The sequence below is a fragment of the Euprymna scolopes genome, chromosome 36, assembly GCF_053919585.1.
Source record: "Euprymna scolopes isolate OS-2025 chromosome 36, ASM5391958v1, whole genome shotgun sequence".
Classification (NCBI taxonomy): domain Eukaryota; kingdom Metazoa; phylum Mollusca; class Cephalopoda; order Sepiida; family Sepiolidae; genus Euprymna; species Euprymna scolopes.
In genome coordinates, this window is record NC_136517.1 from 72,808,123 (window position 1) to 72,828,273 (window position 20,151).

Consider the following 20,151-nt stretch of genomic DNA (forward strand, 5'->3'; position numbering starts at 1 on the left):
TTGAGGGTTGAATTTAACCTCCACATTAAACATTGAACTGACCTTGTGTCATATGTGGCTGTCATCAGAAGCAATTAAATATGAAACCATTTTAGATAGATTTATTAATACCTAGAAGTAATTATCTTTTTACTTTCTTAGTCTGATGTAAAAAGCACAAATCGTCCATATATCATCGGCATCTCATAATTAAGGACAACTGAGTCTGCTAATTGAAAACAAGCTAAATGATTTTTATATAATTCTTGTTGTTGTTGCTGTTGTTGGTTCAAAATAAAAGCAAGGTTGAAAAACTATTTTCACCACAACTACCAAATGAAACTCACGCAAAAAAACTTTTCCAATTCTACATAACATCATTTCTAAAATTATTATATTTAATGAAGAAGGGTTGTGCTTGTTAAAAAATACAGAAAAATATTTCTGTTGTCGAAAAAATCATATATACAGTAGGTTTGGGGGGGGGGGGGGTAACTAAGAAAATCAAATTTGATGACTAAGCGAGACCTAGTGATTTGATTGACCATGATGTATAAATAAGGGAGAGACAACTCAATTCGAATTATCGAGATCAAAATCAGCCTTATTAATGGTTATAATTTAGTATCAAAATCGCTAAAAATCATAAGTTTTTATTCTTTTAGTTAAAAAAACTGCTTGATCAATTTACGTGATTTTTCGAATATGACATCGTTGTTCAGTAACGAGTATAAAAATTTTTCTGTATTTTTGTTATTATTTTTTTGTTTGATATTTTTTATATTAGGTCCACCTCCACAATTTTCTTTAAAATGACGACTTTTGCAGAGATAAGTAGTTTTAAAGCCGAACCTGTATTATGCAATGTAATTCACTGGCCGCCATGTTTGTACACGCGTGCGATAAACAAATCTACTTCTCTGCGACTGACACTGCCACCTAGCGGAAACAAATCCACTTTTCTTTTCTTTTTTTTTTTTTTACAACCGAAAAATTAGTAATATAATGTGCCACTAGTGCACTGGCTGCACTGCCACTGCATGCCTGTAAAACAAAACAGTTACATTTTTCACTTCCTTGAGTTATGCTAAGAACGGCTTTTAAAATAGACACCTCCAACCTCCCCATCTTAAGAACGGCTTTCGGAATAAATACCCCTACCTCCCTATGTTAAGACTGGCTTTCAAAATAAACACCTCCAACATTCCCCATGTTAAGAATGGCTTTCGGAATAAACAACTCTTCCAACCCTCCGTTGTTAAAAATTGTGGAGATGAGGGATGGATGGGCCTAAATGTAAAAATTTACCTTTTGTTTTTTAATAAGTATAATTCCAAATAAGCACCGAAAAGGATATTACTTTGTTAATAGTAAAATTACGAAATTTCTAAAATGTAAAATAAAAATAAAGCAAAAAATCTTTGAAAAAGGGAAAACCTCTTCGTCAATTTGCCATTTTTACGATATCCAATATTTTCTTTTTGTTTATTTATTTTTTATAGTTCTTGTATAAAATTTCATTTATTTATTTTTAAAATGGGTTTAGTTTATCAAATGTACATGAAAGGATGTACATTTCTAAATTCTCTTGATATATTTTAATATACACTTTTGTCAAAATAAATTATTTCCCAAAACTTAACTTTTCTGTCTCACGTGTTTGTTGTTTTTTTTTTGTTTGTTTATTTCTTTTTTCGAAAGAAAAAAGTTATTTTCAATTTTTACAAAACGTTTTAGAATTTTTACTTAATTCCATTTTTTAAAAGCGATGCGCCGATGCGTGTGTAATTAGAAATACTTTTTTTTTGCGATTATAGTAAACCTTAAAATGAAACCGTGAAACTAAAACTAGTTGGTATTTTTTTTTTTTTTTATCAAAAACCGTTTCAGATTTGTAGCATTGTAATTTTAAGTAGTAAAAGTCCGTAGAATTTTACATCGGAACACTAGTAATGTCTTAAAGAGAGAGAGAGAGAAATAGAAAATATTTGCTAAATTATCTGTTTAAATTAACTATATTTATATTCAATAAATACAATGTTTTTAATTGCGCGGTAAGAATATTAATCGTGTTTATAAGCGAAGAATATTTTTTTTTGCCATATCACGTGATTAAAGTTTGCATTTATTTATTTATTTGTTTTTCCATATATTCACGTAAATAATTTTTCTAATCGTAAATTAAGCATATTTTCCTATTTTTCTTCTCAAATGAATACATTTTAAACAATTTTATCTTTTTTATTTTCACACACACAAAAATATATATATGTATATATATTATATATATATATGTATATATATAATATTATATACTGTTTCTAGCTATTTAGTAAGAGGCAGGGACCCAAACCGGAAGTGTCGAGGAGATCACGCGTTGCCTGCAACGAGAGTTGTTGTCCTCGTCGGTTAACTAGGCAGTGGGGGATTATTTATCGCCTATATAAGCGAGGGACGCGGCAGACATCGGTGGGCTTGAGGAAGCCCACATGACAAACCATCTCGTTTATCGTACTTGTTGAGAGATAGACAGCATCAAATCATGGCTACACCTAATCCAGTTGTAAGTAATCTTCTAGCCTAAATAATCTACCGATAAACAAATGTCGGGAAACTCCAGAGATTATGTAATTTGGGGAGGGATTTTTTTCTTCTCCGGGGGGGTCTTCGACTATTGTGTATCACCAACATGGCTAACCTAACTAACAACGAAATGAAAATATTTATTTTCTACTTTTTTTTTTTTTCATTTAACTGCTATGCTCTCTGGTCGTCTCTAAACGAGAGTAGTGCATACATATTATAATTACTATAGTCTATATAGCACATATTTCAGTCATAACACAAAATATTTATTTTTAGTTCAATATCTGAAATAAAATACAACGAAATAAAAAGTTAAGAAAGAAAAAAAAGATTTTTTTTTAAGTATTTATATACACTCGATTGGCGATGTTTTCTGGTTCGATCCTAAGCGGGATCATTCATAATTATTTATTTTCATTTTTATAATATACCTTTGTTATTAACTAATTTAAAATATATAAAATTATCTATAATTACTTTTATTTAATAAAAGCTATCTGGGGTGTTTATTGTTTTCTTTCCGGTCAAATTACTGAAGAGTGAATGAAATTGGTGCACCTTTTTATTTTTACCATTTTAAAAACTTTGTGAAACTAAATATTTATAAACATGTAATTTATGTGAATTACATGAACAATGTTTTAAATAGTTAAATCTTACTACAATAAAGTTATAGTAAATTCAGTTTAGTATATTTAATAATATATTTTCTAAATATTAAATTTATTTGAAATTTCAGTTTATTGCGAAAATATTTTTTTTATTTTATTTTTTGTATTTATCCACTTTTCTAGGTACATGTGCTGTAAAGCCAATCTTGAACTTTTCAGCTTTAAGATGACTACCATTGAATCTCAACCAAATTAATGGCTAAATAATACTGTAATACTCTAAATATTTCTGTACTGTTAAATCATTTAACCAAATTACTATAAAACTACTAGTAATTTGGTTTAAAATAACGTTTCAATGGTAACTATATATTAAAGCTGGAAAGTTCAAGATAATCGCTGTTATATTATATGGAAAAGAAAGTAATGTTTGTAAATGAATTTTTGTCATTCTAATACACGTGGACTAAAAAAGGGGAAATACATGGAGGGGGGGGCAACCAATAATTTTAGAGGTAAAATATATTGCATTAAAAAGATTGGATGAAATAAATAATAAAAAAAAGTTTTGTATGTTGCATTGAAATTCATTTAGAAAAGGAATTGGATAAACAAACTGTTTTGGTTTGGAAGTCATGCTCTAATCTCCAATCGATTGTTAATCAACGACCATACAAGCATGTCTGTTATTTTACTTCCTATTTACGCCCTCCCCATCCCTCTCTTCTAACGAGGTCAAAGGTCGACCCGAGGTCAATTTTTTAGAGGGGGGGGGGATACTTCCTGATTAAAAAAATATATATATATATATATATACTATGGCTTGATCCTATCTCAAAATATCTTATCGAAAAGTCTTGAATAAATTACGCCATTCCTTTAAGCTTCTCGGCTTCTTAATTATCATGATTAATTATTGTGGTTTTGAAAAATAAGTCTCTTCATGTAGTGTTCATATAAATGTTTGTACAACCTGGAATGTTAGGAAGATGTCGAGGATCGCTATCATTCCGGTAATTATAGGACTTCTGAAAAATAATTTCAAAATCAACTTCGCAAATATACCATGTGAACCAAGTGCAAGAGAGATTCAAACAATTGCACTTAAAGGGACGGTTAGAATCTTAACAAGATCTCTCAGAATATATGAGATAACAGATGAATATCTGGCATCCGGTAGGATGCCCCATTTCTAGCTTGAACAAACTTATAAGAAAATTGAAAAAAAAATGTATGAGAATTTTTTTATTTTAAGGATAGCACTTACTTTCAACTACACGATGGCAATTACCGACAAGATCGGGTTTTAGTGTGTGTGTGTTGCGACTGTTGCGGGGAGGGACCCAACTTCCCTAAAAGGGTCCACTTTAGATTGGGACTTTACATCTAAAATTTCAAGTGTTTAGACCCAAAATTGGCGGAAGAGTTTGGTAGAGTCTGCAACGGTCAACTCTTTCAACTGTGACCTCTTGGCAACTAAACTTTCACCTAAAAGCTTATTGCATGTCTGAATACCCTTTATGTAAAATTTCAAATGTTTAGACCCAAAATATGCTGAATAGTTTGCTAAAGACCACAAAGGTAAAATCTTTTGAGCTTTAACCACTTGGCAACCAAATTTTCGGCCAAAAGCCGATTAAGAAGTGTGCTCTATGTCTGAATACACTTTGTCAAATTTCAAATGTTTAGACCAAAAATTGACTGAGTAATTTCAGAAGTCAAATTTTTTTTTAACTTTGACCCCTTAACATTTATTGTTTTGGGCTGAAATCAAATTAAAAAGTTTGATCCATGTCCGAGTTACCTACATCTAAAATTTCAAGTGTTTAGACCCAAAATTGGCGGAGGAGTTTGGTAGAGTTTTCATAGGTCAAATCGTTAAACTTTAACCCTATGACAGCCAAATTTCTGGCCGAAAACCGATTAAAAAGATTTTCCCAAATCTCAATACCCCTTATGTCAAATCTTGAGTCTGTAGATTGAAAATTGACAGAGTAGTTTGGTAGGGAAATGTACAAACACACACACACACACAATTTAACATATATTCATTCAAGCATGTCTGATTGAACACGATTGAGTTCTTTTTTTTATTTTATTGGATAACTTTTCAATTTGCTGAGCGGTCTTTTTTATTTCGGGTGGCATGTTGTATATTATGGCACGCAAAAGTTTTTGTTCGACCATATTCTTCTCAAGCGCTTTCAATCAGTGCATCCGATCGTTAGGAGCAATTGTTGTTGTTGTCTTTTTTCTTTATTGAGGCTTGGTGTGTTTATAGTTAATTCTTTTTTTTTTTTTTTTTTTTATAAAGGTGGGTGCAGGATGAGTAGGGGTGAATTATTTTTAATTTGGATTTTCTTATTTTATATTTTAATAAGTTTATTTATTGTTAGTTATTAAAAGAGATCCATTTAATAAAGGGCTGCAGATTTTTAATTTGTATGGCTTCTAGTAATTTTAGTCTTCATGTGCAATTGTTAAGGTATTAAATTTTAGTATTGTTAGTTAAGATATTTATAATGTCGGACGATTGTAGGGTTTATGAAATGTTAGATGTTGTTTTATGGCACTATCGTCTGCTAAATGGTAGGTTAGTCATCGGGAGAGTGCTGTTGTTGTGTGGCCTATGTATGCGCTGTAAGAGTTTTTAGAATGGGTTCAGAGACATTCTTTGAAGGGGTAAATAAATTCATGCACTACATTAGTTTGGTTTAGTGTGGTGTTAGTATTGTTTTTAATTATTAGATTAGAAGTTTTAAATTTAGTATATTTTATTATTAGTTTAATCTTTTTGTTCTGGTCAATAGGTCTAAGGTTTGTTATTTTTTTGTCTGTTTTGTAGTTAATGTGTAGTTGGTTTTTATAGTATACTTTGATGGTATCATTTTTGTTAGGGTTAGGGTCTATGTTTTTATTATGGATTGAATTGAAATAGTTTTATGTGTTTATCAACGATTTTATTGGGAAAAGTATTGTTTATTAGGATTTGTTTTATGTTTGTTAGTTTGTGTATATACACGCAAATATGCATTGTTTTTTTATTATAGTGGAATGTTTTTATTTTTGTTTTGCTTATTTGTCAATGCTTTGCTCTTTCCTTTTTGTTTCTACCTCACATTTAACAAATATTGTTCTTTAATTTAGAAAAGCTTTATTAAAGCTTTTCTAAGAATTTTGACAATTAAATAGTTATGAAATAAACCTGCTGAGCAAAGCCATTGAATGTTGTCTTTTCTGACCTCCATTTTGTAACAAATCATTGCTGACCATCATATTTCATTCTACACATAGTTGTTACAAAAAAACTGAATTTGCATTAGTTATTTATGTAGGCGAAGCAAGGGATATATTCTTGCTAAAATAAAGATAGCACTTAACGGTTGACTGAAATAGAAATATTTTAACATATGATTTCCTAACAAAGAAATTGTTCAAATTATTTCAGTCAGTTGTAAAAATTACACCTGAAGATATTTTCTTAGTCTACTTGTACAAATAGATAATAACTAAAAAAAAAATAATGGAATCATTGTGTACATGAGTCGGATGTGAGAAGATTGGCAGGGGTGGAATTTTGGTGAATTTGATGATGCATTGTCTTTGTCATCAACTGCTAAAACTAATGGTTTGTTCCATGTTTCAATAATTCTGAGTGTAACAATGTTTCCGAATATCATGGAAGCTGTGCTATTTTCTGATTTTGTAGGCATGTCCTTGAAGATTAAAAAGTATCACTAATAAAGCTCAATGTTTCTATAAAATTTACTGATTTAAAAAAAAAATATCAACTATTATAACAATTTTACTACAACTTTGGTTTGATCATTTTAATCTCTCTCTCTCTCTCTCTCTCTCTCTCTCTCTCTCTCTATCTATCTATCTATCTATCTATATATATATATATATATATATATATATATATATATATATATATAATGTGTGTGTTTGCACATATATGTTTGTGCGTGGCACATGTGAATTTTAGATTTTGATGACAATTTTTGTTTTAATTTTTGAACCAGGGAAGACAAATTCGTTTTTGAAAGAATTTCTTTGAAAATGTTCATGTCTTGTAAAAGCAAAGCAAATACACTAAATTAACACAATAAAAACAGAATAAAACATTAATTATCTGAGCATTTATTGAATTAAAATAACCTTTTTTAAGTTTTTATAAAATAGTTGTACTTTCAAAATAAATTAGAAGTCATGTTTTTGTATATTTTTCCGAAATGAATGAGCAGTTATTATACGAAAAAGTATAATCTATTTATTTAAAAAATTTTTTATTTTTTTGACAAAAAGAACCATTTTCTCCTACAAAATTAAATTTTCATAATAAATAAAAATAATCATTAAAATTTATAGTTTTTAACAGTCATTATTGTAAGACGTTAAGAACTTCTTGAATTGTCACCCCTGTTCAGAGTGGAAGTCTTCAAAACTGAAAACAAAAAAATTGTATTATTTTGGACTCATCAGACTACTGTTTTCATCTTGACTGTCATTTTCACAACATTTAGATTGTATGCTCTGACCTTCAGGTGTATCTTGTTGAACAGGAATTTGGATGGAATTTCGAACCAAATTCCTGAGTTTGACAAGATACACTTGAAGAAAATCGGAAGTTACATTGTGAAAATGACACTTAAGATGAGAACAGTAAGCTGGTGAATCCAAATAACCAATCCTCATCTCAAAAATTTGAAAAACAAAAAAGTTGTTTTCAAAAACTAAAATGCAGAAGTATAATATATATATAGTGATGCTAATGACTTTTTGATTTAGTTAGTCTTGGGACTATGTATTTTATTTGAATGTTTTAAGGTGATTTTAGGATCTCTGTCAAGACTGGGCTTCAATGTTCTGATTCTTTGATTGGGTTCTCATTTATCGGATGATACATGAAGAGATTGAAGATGAGAAAAAAAAAATGTAAACATGTTTAATAATTTCATCAGAACAAAAAAAGATGAACAAAAAGTAAGCAAGACAAGTTACTTTTCTATCTGCCTGGATAAGTTTTATTGTGTATTAAATTATTTTAAAGATTTTTTTAGTTGTATCAAAAAGTATGGTCAAATCTGCTAGAACAAAGAATAAAGTGTCTAGCAATAAAATGAGGAGCCTCGATAATCACTCATAAATTGAAAATTAAACAAAAATGCAGCTAATAACTGTCACCAATTAGATGGAAATTTAACGTTCGCCTGAACTTTATATTTTTGTTTTTGCTCTAATGCATCCCCTATCTATACGTGTAATTTTGATAATGAATAAAGCTGTAATTTTGATAATGAATAAAGCTGTAATTTTGATAAAGAATAAAGCTGTAATTTTAGAAACATGTGTACATATAAAACATGCATTAGAATATTTATTTCCAGAACTAGATGTGAATATTTGAAATTCTGATTGTTTTAAATATATCAAATTGTACCTAATTGATATATCATGTTTGTGCCTATAAAGCTTTTGTAGATAACCTACCATAATTACATATGTTCTTAAACTACATTAGTGGGTCTACTTGGATAAATAAATTTCATTTTGATCGGAGACAGCACAATACATTTGGAGATAGAATGCACATGGGTTCACATTGATTTTCTGAAAAACACAGAAAAATTATAAATTTACCATGCATGTATCTGCCCATCCGATCATCCATGCACGTATCTGCCCATCCGATCATCCATGCATGTATCTGCCCATCCGATCATCCATGCACGTATCTGTCCATCCGATCATCCATGCATGTATCTACCCATCCGATCATCCATGCACGTATCTACCCATCCGATCATCCATGCAGGTATCTACCCATCCGATCATTCATGCAGGTATCTACCCATCCGATCATCCATGCACGTATCTGTCTGTCCGACCATCCATCCATCCATCTCTATCTCTCTGTCCGACCATCCATCCATCTCTCTCTCTCTGTCCGACCATCCATCTCTCTCTCTCCGTCCGACCATCCATCCATCTCTCAGTCCGACCATCCATCCATCTCTCAGTCCGACCATCCATCCATCTCTCTGTCCGACCATCCATCCATCTCTCAGTCCGACCATCCATCCATCTCTCAGTCCGACCATCCATCCATCTCTCAGTCCGACCATCCATCCATCTCTCTGTCCGACCATCCATCCATCTTTCTGTCCGACCATCCATCCATCCATCTCTCTGTCCGACCATCCATCCATCCATCTCTCTGTCCGACCATCCATCCATCCATCTCTCTGTCCGACCATCCATCCATCCATCCATCTCTCTGTCCGACCATCCATCCATCCATCTCTCTGTCCGACCATCCATCCATCCATCCATCTCTCTGTCCGACCATCCATCCATCCATCTCTCTGTCCGACCATCCATCCATCCATCTCTCTGTCCGACCATCCATCCATCCCTCTGTCCGACCATCCATCCATCCCTCTGTCCGACCATCCATCCATCTCTCTGTCCGACCATCCATCTATCCCTCTGTCCGACCATCCATCTATCCCTCTGTCCGACCATCCACCTATCCCTCTGTCCGACCATCCATCCATCCATCTCTCTGTCCGACCATCCATCTATCCATCTCTCTGTCCGACCATCCATCCATCCATATCTCTGTCCGACCATCCATCCATCCATCTCTCTGTCCGACCATCCATCCATCCATCTCTCTGTCCAACCATCCATCCATCTATCTGTCCGACAATCCATCCATCCATCCACCTCTCTGTCCGACCATCCATCCACCTCTCTGTCCGACCATCCATCCACCTCTCTGTCCGACCATCCATCCACCTCTCTGTCCGACCATCCATCCATCTATCTGTCCGACCATCCATCCATCTATCTGTCCGACCATTCATCCATCTATCTGTCCGACCATCCATCCATCCATCTCATTGTCCGACCATGTATCCATCCATCCATCCATCTCTCTGTCCGACCATCCATCCATCCATCTCTCTCTCTCTGTCCGACCATCCATCCATCTCTCTGTCCGACCATCCATCCATCTCTCTGTCCGACCATCCATCCATCCATCTCTCTGTCCAACCATCCATCTCTCTGTCCGACCATCCATCCATCCATCTCTCTGTCCGACCATCCATCCATCTCTCTGTCCGACCATCCATCCATCTCTCTGTCTGACCATCCATCCATCCATCTCTCTGTCCGACCATCCATCCATCCATCTCTCTGTCCGACCATCCATCCATCCATCTCTCTGTCCGACCATCCATCCATCCATCTCTCTGTCCGACCATCCATCCATCCATCTCTCTGTCCGACCATCCATCCATCCATCTCTCTGTCCGACCATCCATCCATCCACCTCTCTGTCCGACCAGCCATCCATCCATCTCTCTGTCCGACCAGCCATCCATCCATCCATCTCTCTGTCCGACCATCCATCCATCCATCCATCTCTCTGTCCGACCATCCATCCATCCATCTCTCTGTCCGACCATCCATCCATCCATCTCTCTGTCCGACCATCCATCCATCCATCTCTCTGTCCGACCATCCATCCATCCATCTCTCTGTCCGACCATCCATCCATCTCTATGTCCGACCATCCATCCATCCATCTCTCTGTTCGACCATCCATCCATCTATCTCTCCCTCCGACCATGTATCCATCCGTCTAATCATATATCTGTCTATAGATATATAATGAAGTTGTAGTTCCTGTTTGTTTATTAACAAATTCTTAGTATTTAAGATATTAAAATGAATATAATGCAAAAATTAGGTTTTTCACTATGTTTATGGCTACAGAACAACATAAATTGAATTTGGAAAAATTCATATTAAAATAAGTAAAATAATTTTTTTTTTTTACTTTAGCAATATGAGTTAATTTTCAATTACTTTTTGGTTATAGTAATCACATAAGTATGTATTTTTTATTGTTTATTTTTTTTTTTAGTAGGAGTGAAAAGTGAAAATATGAATAAGCATATTTTACAGATAAATGCTAATCAATAGCTTGAATATTTCTGCTTTTTTTCATATTCTCTTATACTAACTTGTATTTTATTTCTTCTTCCATGAAAAATAATTATCATTGTCAATTAAATATTCTTTAAAGAAAAAAAAAAAAAAACAGACATTTTTTTTGTTTTTTTAAGTTCTACTCATCTTAAACACACCAATATTGCCACTAAGATATAGATTGCTATTGTGACTTAGGGTGATGCTTTTTCACATTACATTTAAATTTCTGTATTTGAGGAGATTGGGAGCAGGGAGAGAATTCCGAAGGCGAACACTTCAAAGAAAGAAGATCTAAGAGTAGGAACATTTCCAGTATTTAGGGACCTCTACAATTAAGAGGGTGTGATTTTGTTGCTTGTCAGGTTGATTGAGGGGGCACAAATGCCGCTAGTTCGCTAGATCAAATTTCATTGAAGTACTTGTAAAACAAGCACATCGATGCAACATTCTAGCAACGAGACTAAAGTTTGCTAGACAGCGTGGGACCTATTAGATTTTGACGGGCGGACTCTATTCAAGAATCTAATGGTTGGTTCACTAGCGCAAAAGTTTTCTAGCTTGGTAGAGAGGGACTAATATTCTTTGCAGCAGACTTGGCAGTATCTGCTATTAGGTTGGTGCAAAAATAATGTTGATTTTGTAAATATATATAGTTGATCATCAAAAAAAAGGACATTATTTTTGGACCAACCTAATATATATTCCGATTCATTTTACTTGTGAATGTTGGGTTTTTTAGTAGGTGCTATCAGCCATGACAATTGGTGGTTGGTAAAGTTTCTTATAATGCTTAAAGAAAAGCAGTTTTCTCTTAGTAGCATTAAATGTAACCTTTCATTTTTCTTTTTAAGATTTTGCCATTGCTTTGAATATGTGTGTGTGTGTGTGTTCAATCTCAACCATATTAGGGAGGTTGTTCATGAAAATCAGGAATAATAAAGGTCCAAGAATCGATCCCTGCATTAATGTGATGTTGTTTAGATGTACGGTCATCAACAACATCCTGGATCCATCTTTTAGCTACGATCTGATTATATTAAATATTCTTCTAGTAATACCATGCAAGTTAATTTTCTTGATGCCAGAGTTTGTCAAAGGCTTTGGTTATAACACATGCTGCTGCCCTAACCTGCCTTATCCAATGTATGGTATATGTGTTCTGCAATGACTATTAGGATATCGGCAGTCAAAAAGGAAAATATATTCAAATTATTGATTAGCATTTATCTGCTGAATATGCTTATTCACATTTATATGCATGTTATTAGTTTTCCGACCCATTAAAAAAATAGATCATCCAATTGCCAATGCAAAGCTGTAATTGTAGCAATTGAATCCTTTTAAGCACAATAAATCTTGTCATGCCATAAAAATAATTGTCAAATATTCTTTGAATCAATAAAATGAATGTCATTTGGAATCTATTTATTTAGCATTGTACTGTTTTTACTTGATGGAATGACATTTGATATTGGAACAATTCATTTTAAAATGTGTAGAGTCAGATTTTTTTTTCTTTTTACATTAGTGCATTATTATTCATCAATCACCATCTTTGCTAATCAGACAATCTCATTGTTGCTTTAATATGTATGGAAGGTAGCCATGTTTGTACGAACATGAAGTGTTGTGGCATATTATTATATAGATTCATGTTTTCCCTATTTGTTATGCTTTGTTTGTAAGAAAGGAAAATCAAGGTTCACAAATTGTATTTTGAATATAGAAAACAAAACCGCGCTGAATACCAGTATTGGTTTTCTGATCAATGAACAAGACTGTTTACTTTGTTCAAGGACTGATATTTCTGACAGAGGCTTATCATAAAATATTGAATGTCTTCGTTTAAAATAAAAGATAACTCATTCTCGTTTTGTCAACAAAAGATGATCATTTTCCATTTTTGTTATAGAATGCAGATATAACCGGGGGAAGGATGTGAGCTCTCTACCTTTTAGCAATATTCTGTTCATCATTTATTTTATTTTTTCATATCTAGAAAAAGCAAATTTCCACTTAACTAGAGCCTTTCATAGTTTTAAATTTTTTGATCAATATTTTTTTATTCTTTATGACGGTTCTCCCTGAAAATGTTAATTTTTGCTGTGAAGGTTAAAATTTCAATCCATTCATGTTGAGAGTAAAGGAGTTAGATGATTTTTATTTCCTCAGAGTTCCTTCCTCTCCACATACATACTCCGTGTTTTAATTTTGACTTTCTTAGTTGAAACTGATTGGTGTTGTAAAGGAAAAAGAAAAATGTTTTTTGTACTGCCTTCTCTCTCCACATGCACACAGGGAACAATGACCCCCAGGTTGGGAAATTTGTGTTAATTTTAAGTTCCTTTGTCATTAACTATTCACATCTTTTGGTAACTTCTTTGTTGTCTTGCTGGTAAGGAAGAATATTTTTTGTGAGGTGGAAATAATAGTGAGCTTCTTCTGTCTGCAATTCGATTATCACGAACAAATATTGGAAGGCGCATAAAAATATAGTGTTTATTTATACTTAAGATACAGCAAAATAAACAAAACTTAATTTGCTGGCAAATTTTTCCTCACCTTATGTCTACTCTTCTTAAAACTTACATTATTGGTCATTTAAGTCTTTGATTCCACTACTGTGAAAACTCTCCATAAATCTAAACAACTTCGCCTCATGTACAATCTCTGAAAACACTTTATAACTTTCCATAGTCATGACTTGTGTTGTCTCGTCATCAATTTCAGTTTAAAGTTTGGTGCGATGCTCAGCTAAAACGTAACATTATTTCAGTATTTGTGTTTACAAACCTTATCTCTATTTCTTTAAAGTTATATGTCTATGTTTATATTTGTATCTATAGGATTCACTCCTAAACTAAGTAACTGATTATTATGGATTTTGGAATAAAGCTACACAGTGTATAAGGAGCTGTTAGTGTGGACTGTATTTAGTTTTATGTAAGGGCTTTCTGAAAATTCAGATAACCTCCAATTTTTGTGAAATGTTAATATTTATTAGACATCAATGAATGAAAATTCCCCAAAATTCCAGTTTCTTCAGAATATTTTAAAGAACGTTTAGAAGCATAATTGTTGGAGACGCCCCTCCATGGGATTAATGGACTATCTCATGACGACATTTCTTTTGGTGACATCACTTCCGGTATTGAGTACCAGGGCCCGGCAGTCTGAGATTGGCACGCGACCAAGCCGGTTGGACGCAAACAGTCACAGTTGAGGAACGGTATTCTTAACTCGCTTTGTCTGTAATATTAATGAATACATGTTCGTTTCCTAAAATTCCTGTGTTCCTTTCGTTTATTACCATTTAACCCCATAACAATAATATGGACACAACTTTCTAATTTTGAATTGAAATGTTTCATATCTGCATTAAATTTTATTTTGGACACTAATCAAGCAAGGTTGCCTGAATTAAAATTTCTTTTGAAAACCATTAAATATTCTAGAATCAAAACCATGTGAGGTATCGGTCTTGTGCAAATGTATCTGATGATTGTGGTTAGTTTGAACTAAAGCGGAGTACTATATCTTGAAATGTACTTTACAGAAGCAATCAGTGGCACATGACCTAGCCACATTTTAGCATTTATATGTGTGGTTTATGTGGCAGAGCCGTTCTATCAAGGGCTGGTCTACTATGTTGCATGAGATCCCATCTTATGGGTCATAAAAACAAGTGTCAAACAAGAGCTGAATATAGCTATGCACAAACAAAAAACAGTAGTCTTGTTTGTCATATTTGTAGCAAAGCAAAATAAAAAATGAATAAATCTGGCCTGCTGAGCAGTTTCGTAGGGATGGCCTTCTTCTATAAAGAAGTGGCAATCATATTGTTTTTTGTTTATTTGGGGTTTTTTTTTCCTTATTTTGTAACCACATTGAATAGGTGTTGCACAATATCACGTCATAGGACCAATTAATGTAACCAGACCCTCGCCAGCTCAGAAACATGGGTTAATCCTAAATCCCTGTGTCTACACCTTTATCTTCGTTTGGTGATGGACCCTTCAAAATGTGAACTGGTCACTGGAAATTACCACTTTACCACTCTGATGCACAAAATGAGTACAAGCCTAAGTCTGTGTGGCAATACCTTTACTCATTGGCTGGCTATTCACCGTCAGATGCTGTGGTTGAGTTCTTCTCATAGATGCTCTGGTGTTGTTGCTATATCGCTTTTTTCCATGGAGTCTGGCCTTAGTTGTGGTGTCGGCATTGTAAATAACTGTATTTCCAAATCAAAACAATTCAATAATCAATGATAGCTCAGAGATCACGAAAATATGATAGCTCAGAGATAAATGAAAATAATTATTGCATGAATTAATTTTAGATACACTTTGTGCAAAAGAAAGTTAAATTCAGGAATTTTCTGGTGCAGGTTTTCAACTTAACTCGATTTTAGTTATAAGGTTCCAGACAATGTTTGTCTATTTACTTGGCTGATCATGGGGAAACCTTTCTTTTCACTTCGCTCTTTAAAACCAACAACCAAGTCCTTTATCTGCCAAACCAATGATTTTATGGAAACTCTAAATCTGCCTCCTATCTCTTTGAGATTAGCATTTCCTCTTCTGTCATTTGGAGATTATCCCTTCTCTTTTACTTTTTTCTTAATCTCTTTTTCCTTTTTCTTTCTTTCCTCTGAAATCCTTCTCTCTCTTTCTCTCTAATTCTCTTTCCCCTTCCCTCTCTCCCTCATGAGATCTATCTCTTTTTTTCTCTTAACAGAGTAATTCGATTATCTACTTTTTTGGATGGTCTTTTGCTTGACATGCTTCTATGAATCTTTATCTATCAAGACAACAAACTTTGTTTGCAATTTCATTTTTCATATTTCACAGATGGCTATAACGTCGATTTTGTGTATGCCAATTCAGACACTGTGCTGCCAACTGTCTATTTTACTTCATTGAGAACTTAATTTTTCCCTATCTCAACAAAAACACATTCTATCATTTCCCTGAAACCTGGATATGCAAAACTTTTTTTGGCCAAGTGTCAACACTTGGCCCTTAGCCCATAAGCAAGGTAATTTGACGCTGCCCAGTGCATGAAAATACTGTTATAATTATTTAAAAAACAAAAAAAACAAAAGATGTGTACTCAAGGAGATACTGAACTTTCTAGGGATTGATTGATTTTGGGGAGTAATGTGATTTCAGTTGAGGAAACTGCTATAGCACTCAAGGTTGCCAGTAGTTTAATTTCTTCCTCTAAACTATCTTATTATTTAAAGATTTGTACTATCAGTCTGTTTATTTTTTATATATAAATTTTAGAATTGTTTTGTTTGTTTGCTTGTTTGGTACTTGTGCAGAAGACGGGCCCGTCTTCTGCACAAGTACCAAACAAGCATACTATATACTATATAAGCATACTATATTTTAGATAGGATTTTAAACTTAAATTCAATTTTTATGGTATCTTTTGTTTATTAAATTGTTAGGTAAACTACAGAATAGTTACAAAATGCCCTTCTCTCCTTATGTTAAGAATGGGTTTCTAAATAATGTTATTTAAGCATGATCCATATTCTACATAAGTACTGATTGTTTTGTCATCCTTGACAGATCTTGCATTTTCATTACTTTTTCAATTAAACCCTTAATTTATTTATTTTATTTATTTATTTTTTTTGTATACCAAGCATTTATTTTATTACTACAATATCAATATACAAAGAACATTCTATTAAGGATTTCACCCAATAGTTCCTGACAATACCATGATACCCTTTTTTCACCATTATTTCTAAATTAAACCCCATGTTAGTGTTCAGTAAAAGAGAAAAAGTCTACTTGATGATGGCTTCTGGTTTTCTAATCGGAAATAGACAAGTAGTGTTTATTCAAAAAGTTATATTTCATGTCAAATGTTCTTTTTTATAATTTATTTTCACTGTTTCTGCTTTTTTAATATAAAATTCAACTGTTTTTTATAATTATAATGTTTTTTTTTTGGGGGGGGGCTGAACATATTTTCAGAAATAAATATAAACTACATCTAGATTCTGAAGAGTTTGAGTATTGGAGTCACCAACTTAAAAATAGACGAATAATATAAAAAAAGCTTTTTTGTGGTCATGTGTACAGAAGTGCCAAATACTTTCAGGTTTGGTGAAAAATATTGTGCACTGTCACAATTACATCATTGTATTGATGGGGGTGGGGGGTCATCATGAATGACTGAGGAGCCATTTTTAGCTGAAATGTGTTGGTATTTCTATTACAAGATCTGCTCAAAGAATCACAGGTGCTGTGATTTGTTCAGTCACCATCATTCCAGCACAGATTCCTGACATTTCTCTCTCTTTGTGTTCTACCAATTCTATAAAAAGCGTGTATAACCATCAAGCTAGCTCTAATAATTCTCAGGCAGGGTTTCTGTTGATGAGCCGTGTAGCCTTAATTTGAGTATCTGTTTCTTTGTACACTATCCTGGTCATGATCTGATGAGAATATACAGTGATAAATATGGGCTTGACATACAGAGTCCAAGTATCAGTAATACTTGCCTTTTGTCTTATAAACTTTAATTCTAACCAGAAATTACTTTCAAATTGATATTTTAAAAACTTTCAAATCTCATTTGAATTTTCCAATATGTCGGGATCATGAGTTTCATTTTATCAATATGAATAAAAGTTATTCACTATTAATGGAATATTTATTAACATCAAAATTACTATAATATAATACAACGAAATTTAAAATTCTACAAAAAAAAAAATAATTATCAAATTGTATCCACCAGAATAGATGTGGATAGTGTAGTATTACTTCTGTTATAAAGACTGGATTTTGGTGTGTGTGTGTGATTGATATATATATATATAGCCGCACTGATGAGCTATTAGTGTCTCAAAGATGGGGAGGAGACTGATAGGGTGATCATTGAGAGGGTCGGTCCTTGTACACTGGTAAACTAATTGTAAACATCTTGTTTTTACAGTTTTATTGATAAATGAACTTAAAATCAACAAGTAATATTGAAACATAATTACATTTATGTAGATCATTTTAAATGTTTATATACAGTGTGTGTATATATATATATATATATATATATATATATATGTATATATATATATTTTTTTCAATAATGACAGGCAAATGCTATCTTGCGATGTTGCATTGCTCATAAGAATAGGATTTATTTCTCATCACATTGTAACAGTTGGAATTGGAGTTAAAGGTGACTCTCATTCTTAGACCTCGAATTGTGCAACTAGTTTGAATAGTTATTTCTACACTTATACATTTCATTCTTGCAGAATCATATGTAGATAATAATTAAATATTTATTAAAATGAACATTTTCTTAAGTTAATTAAGAAAATAAGGAATATATGCCTTATTTTTTTTTCTCTAAATGAGAATAATTTTAGTTGCTAAAAACCTTCAAAAGTGCATCAAATTTTTTGAAGATTAAAAAAACAAAAACTATTCAAATTTTAGATCTGAGAGATAACACCTGTTAGTACATTTTTCGACCAAACAAAAAGGCTGATATAATTGAGATTATCTCCTCTTCCTTCTCCTCCACTTTGTCTATTGCGGCTATTTTTATTTGTGTCTTTGCATTCTATTCAAATGCTTTGATATTTTGTTGGCCTTCACATCTGCTGTGCTTCACAGGAAAACTGCACGTGCATTGCAGCAATTCAAATCCATTTCTTAACCACATAGGGGAAGGTATGCACCCTCAAATTCATACCAGACATCGATAAAATCTTTGCACACTTTGCTAATTCCCTCCCTTTAAAAATGACATTTTATTGTTTTTAGATGATTACATGTAAACAGTCTGTATAATCGGGGCTCTATGGACAAATTTATTTTTAGTTGACCTTTGACAACTAAATATTTTCGTTTACTAGCTAAATAGAAAAGTTACTAGCCAAACTCACATGATTTTTAGAATATGACATCTTCTGTGGCGAGTATGTACATCATTCATAATATTTTTCTGTATTGTTTTAATAAGTGTAATTCTAAATATGCAACAAATTTTATGTTGATACTTGAAGGTTAATTCTAATTTCTTCAGATGTTTTTTTAAACAGCCTTCAATAATAAAAAAAAAAACAGTCTATTGTTTTATTAAACTTTTATTGTTTAAATAATTTAACTTTGTACGTTTTATTGAAAAAAAAAAGTTGAAAAGATATTTTTCATTTAGTAATGAGCTTTGGAAGAGCCCTGATAATGCATGGAAGTGAAATGTGGCCAGTGTTGAGAATGATGTGATGTGTAATGCAAGTTCTAAAGATAGGCCTAGATCTAATGACCTCAGAGGAATATTAAATCTGGACAGTATGGAGAAATGTGTGAAGAGCGGACTTCATTGATATGGCCACATTGGAAGAATGGATGAGTTATTGGATTAGATGTAGAACAGTTGAGGTAACAGGGACAATTCAGAGGGGAAGACCAAATGATAAGAATGGATGAGAGAATATGTTGTAAAACAGACCAGACTGTCTAATGTTCTATGTAAAGTCAGACTGTCTAATGTTCTATGTAAAGTCAGACTGTCTAATGTTCTATGTAAAGTCAGACTGTCTAATGTTCTATGTAAAGTCAGACTGTCTAATGTTCTATGTAAAGTCAGACTGTCTAATGTTCTATGTAAAGTCAGACTGTCTAATGTTCTATGTAAAGTCAGACTGTCTAATGTTCTATGTAAAGTCAGACTGTCTAATGTTCTATGTAAAGTCAGACTGTCTAATGTTCTATGTAAAGTCAGACTGTCTAATGTTCTATGTAAAGTCAGACTGTCTAATGTTCTATGTAAAGTCAGACTGTCTAATGTTCTATGTAAAGTCAGACTGTCTAATGTTCTATGTAAAGTCAGACTGTCTAATGTTCTATGTAAAGTCAGACTGTCTAATGTTCTATGTAAAGTCAGACTGTCTAATGTTCTATGTAAAGTCAGACTGTCTAATGTTCTATGT

The 20,151-nt window shown here is 32.8% G+C and overlaps 1 protein-coding gene across 1 annotated transcript in view; it reads left to right on the forward strand.

The window, feature by feature from the left end:
- Positions 1 to 2,384: 2,384 nt before the first annotated feature.
- Positions 2,385 to 20,151, forward strand: part of LOC145260591 (transcription initiation factor IIA subunit 1-like) — a 99,664-nt gene continuing 81,897 nt past the window's right edge. Inside the window, exon 1 of the mRNA XM_080118867.1 lies at positions 2,385 to 2,542. Within this exon, the coding sequence (XP_079974993.1) occupies positions 2,522 to 2,542 (21 nt within the window). The 5' untranslated portion in view covers positions 2,385 to 2,521. The remainder of the gene's footprint in view (positions 2,543 to 20,151) is intronic.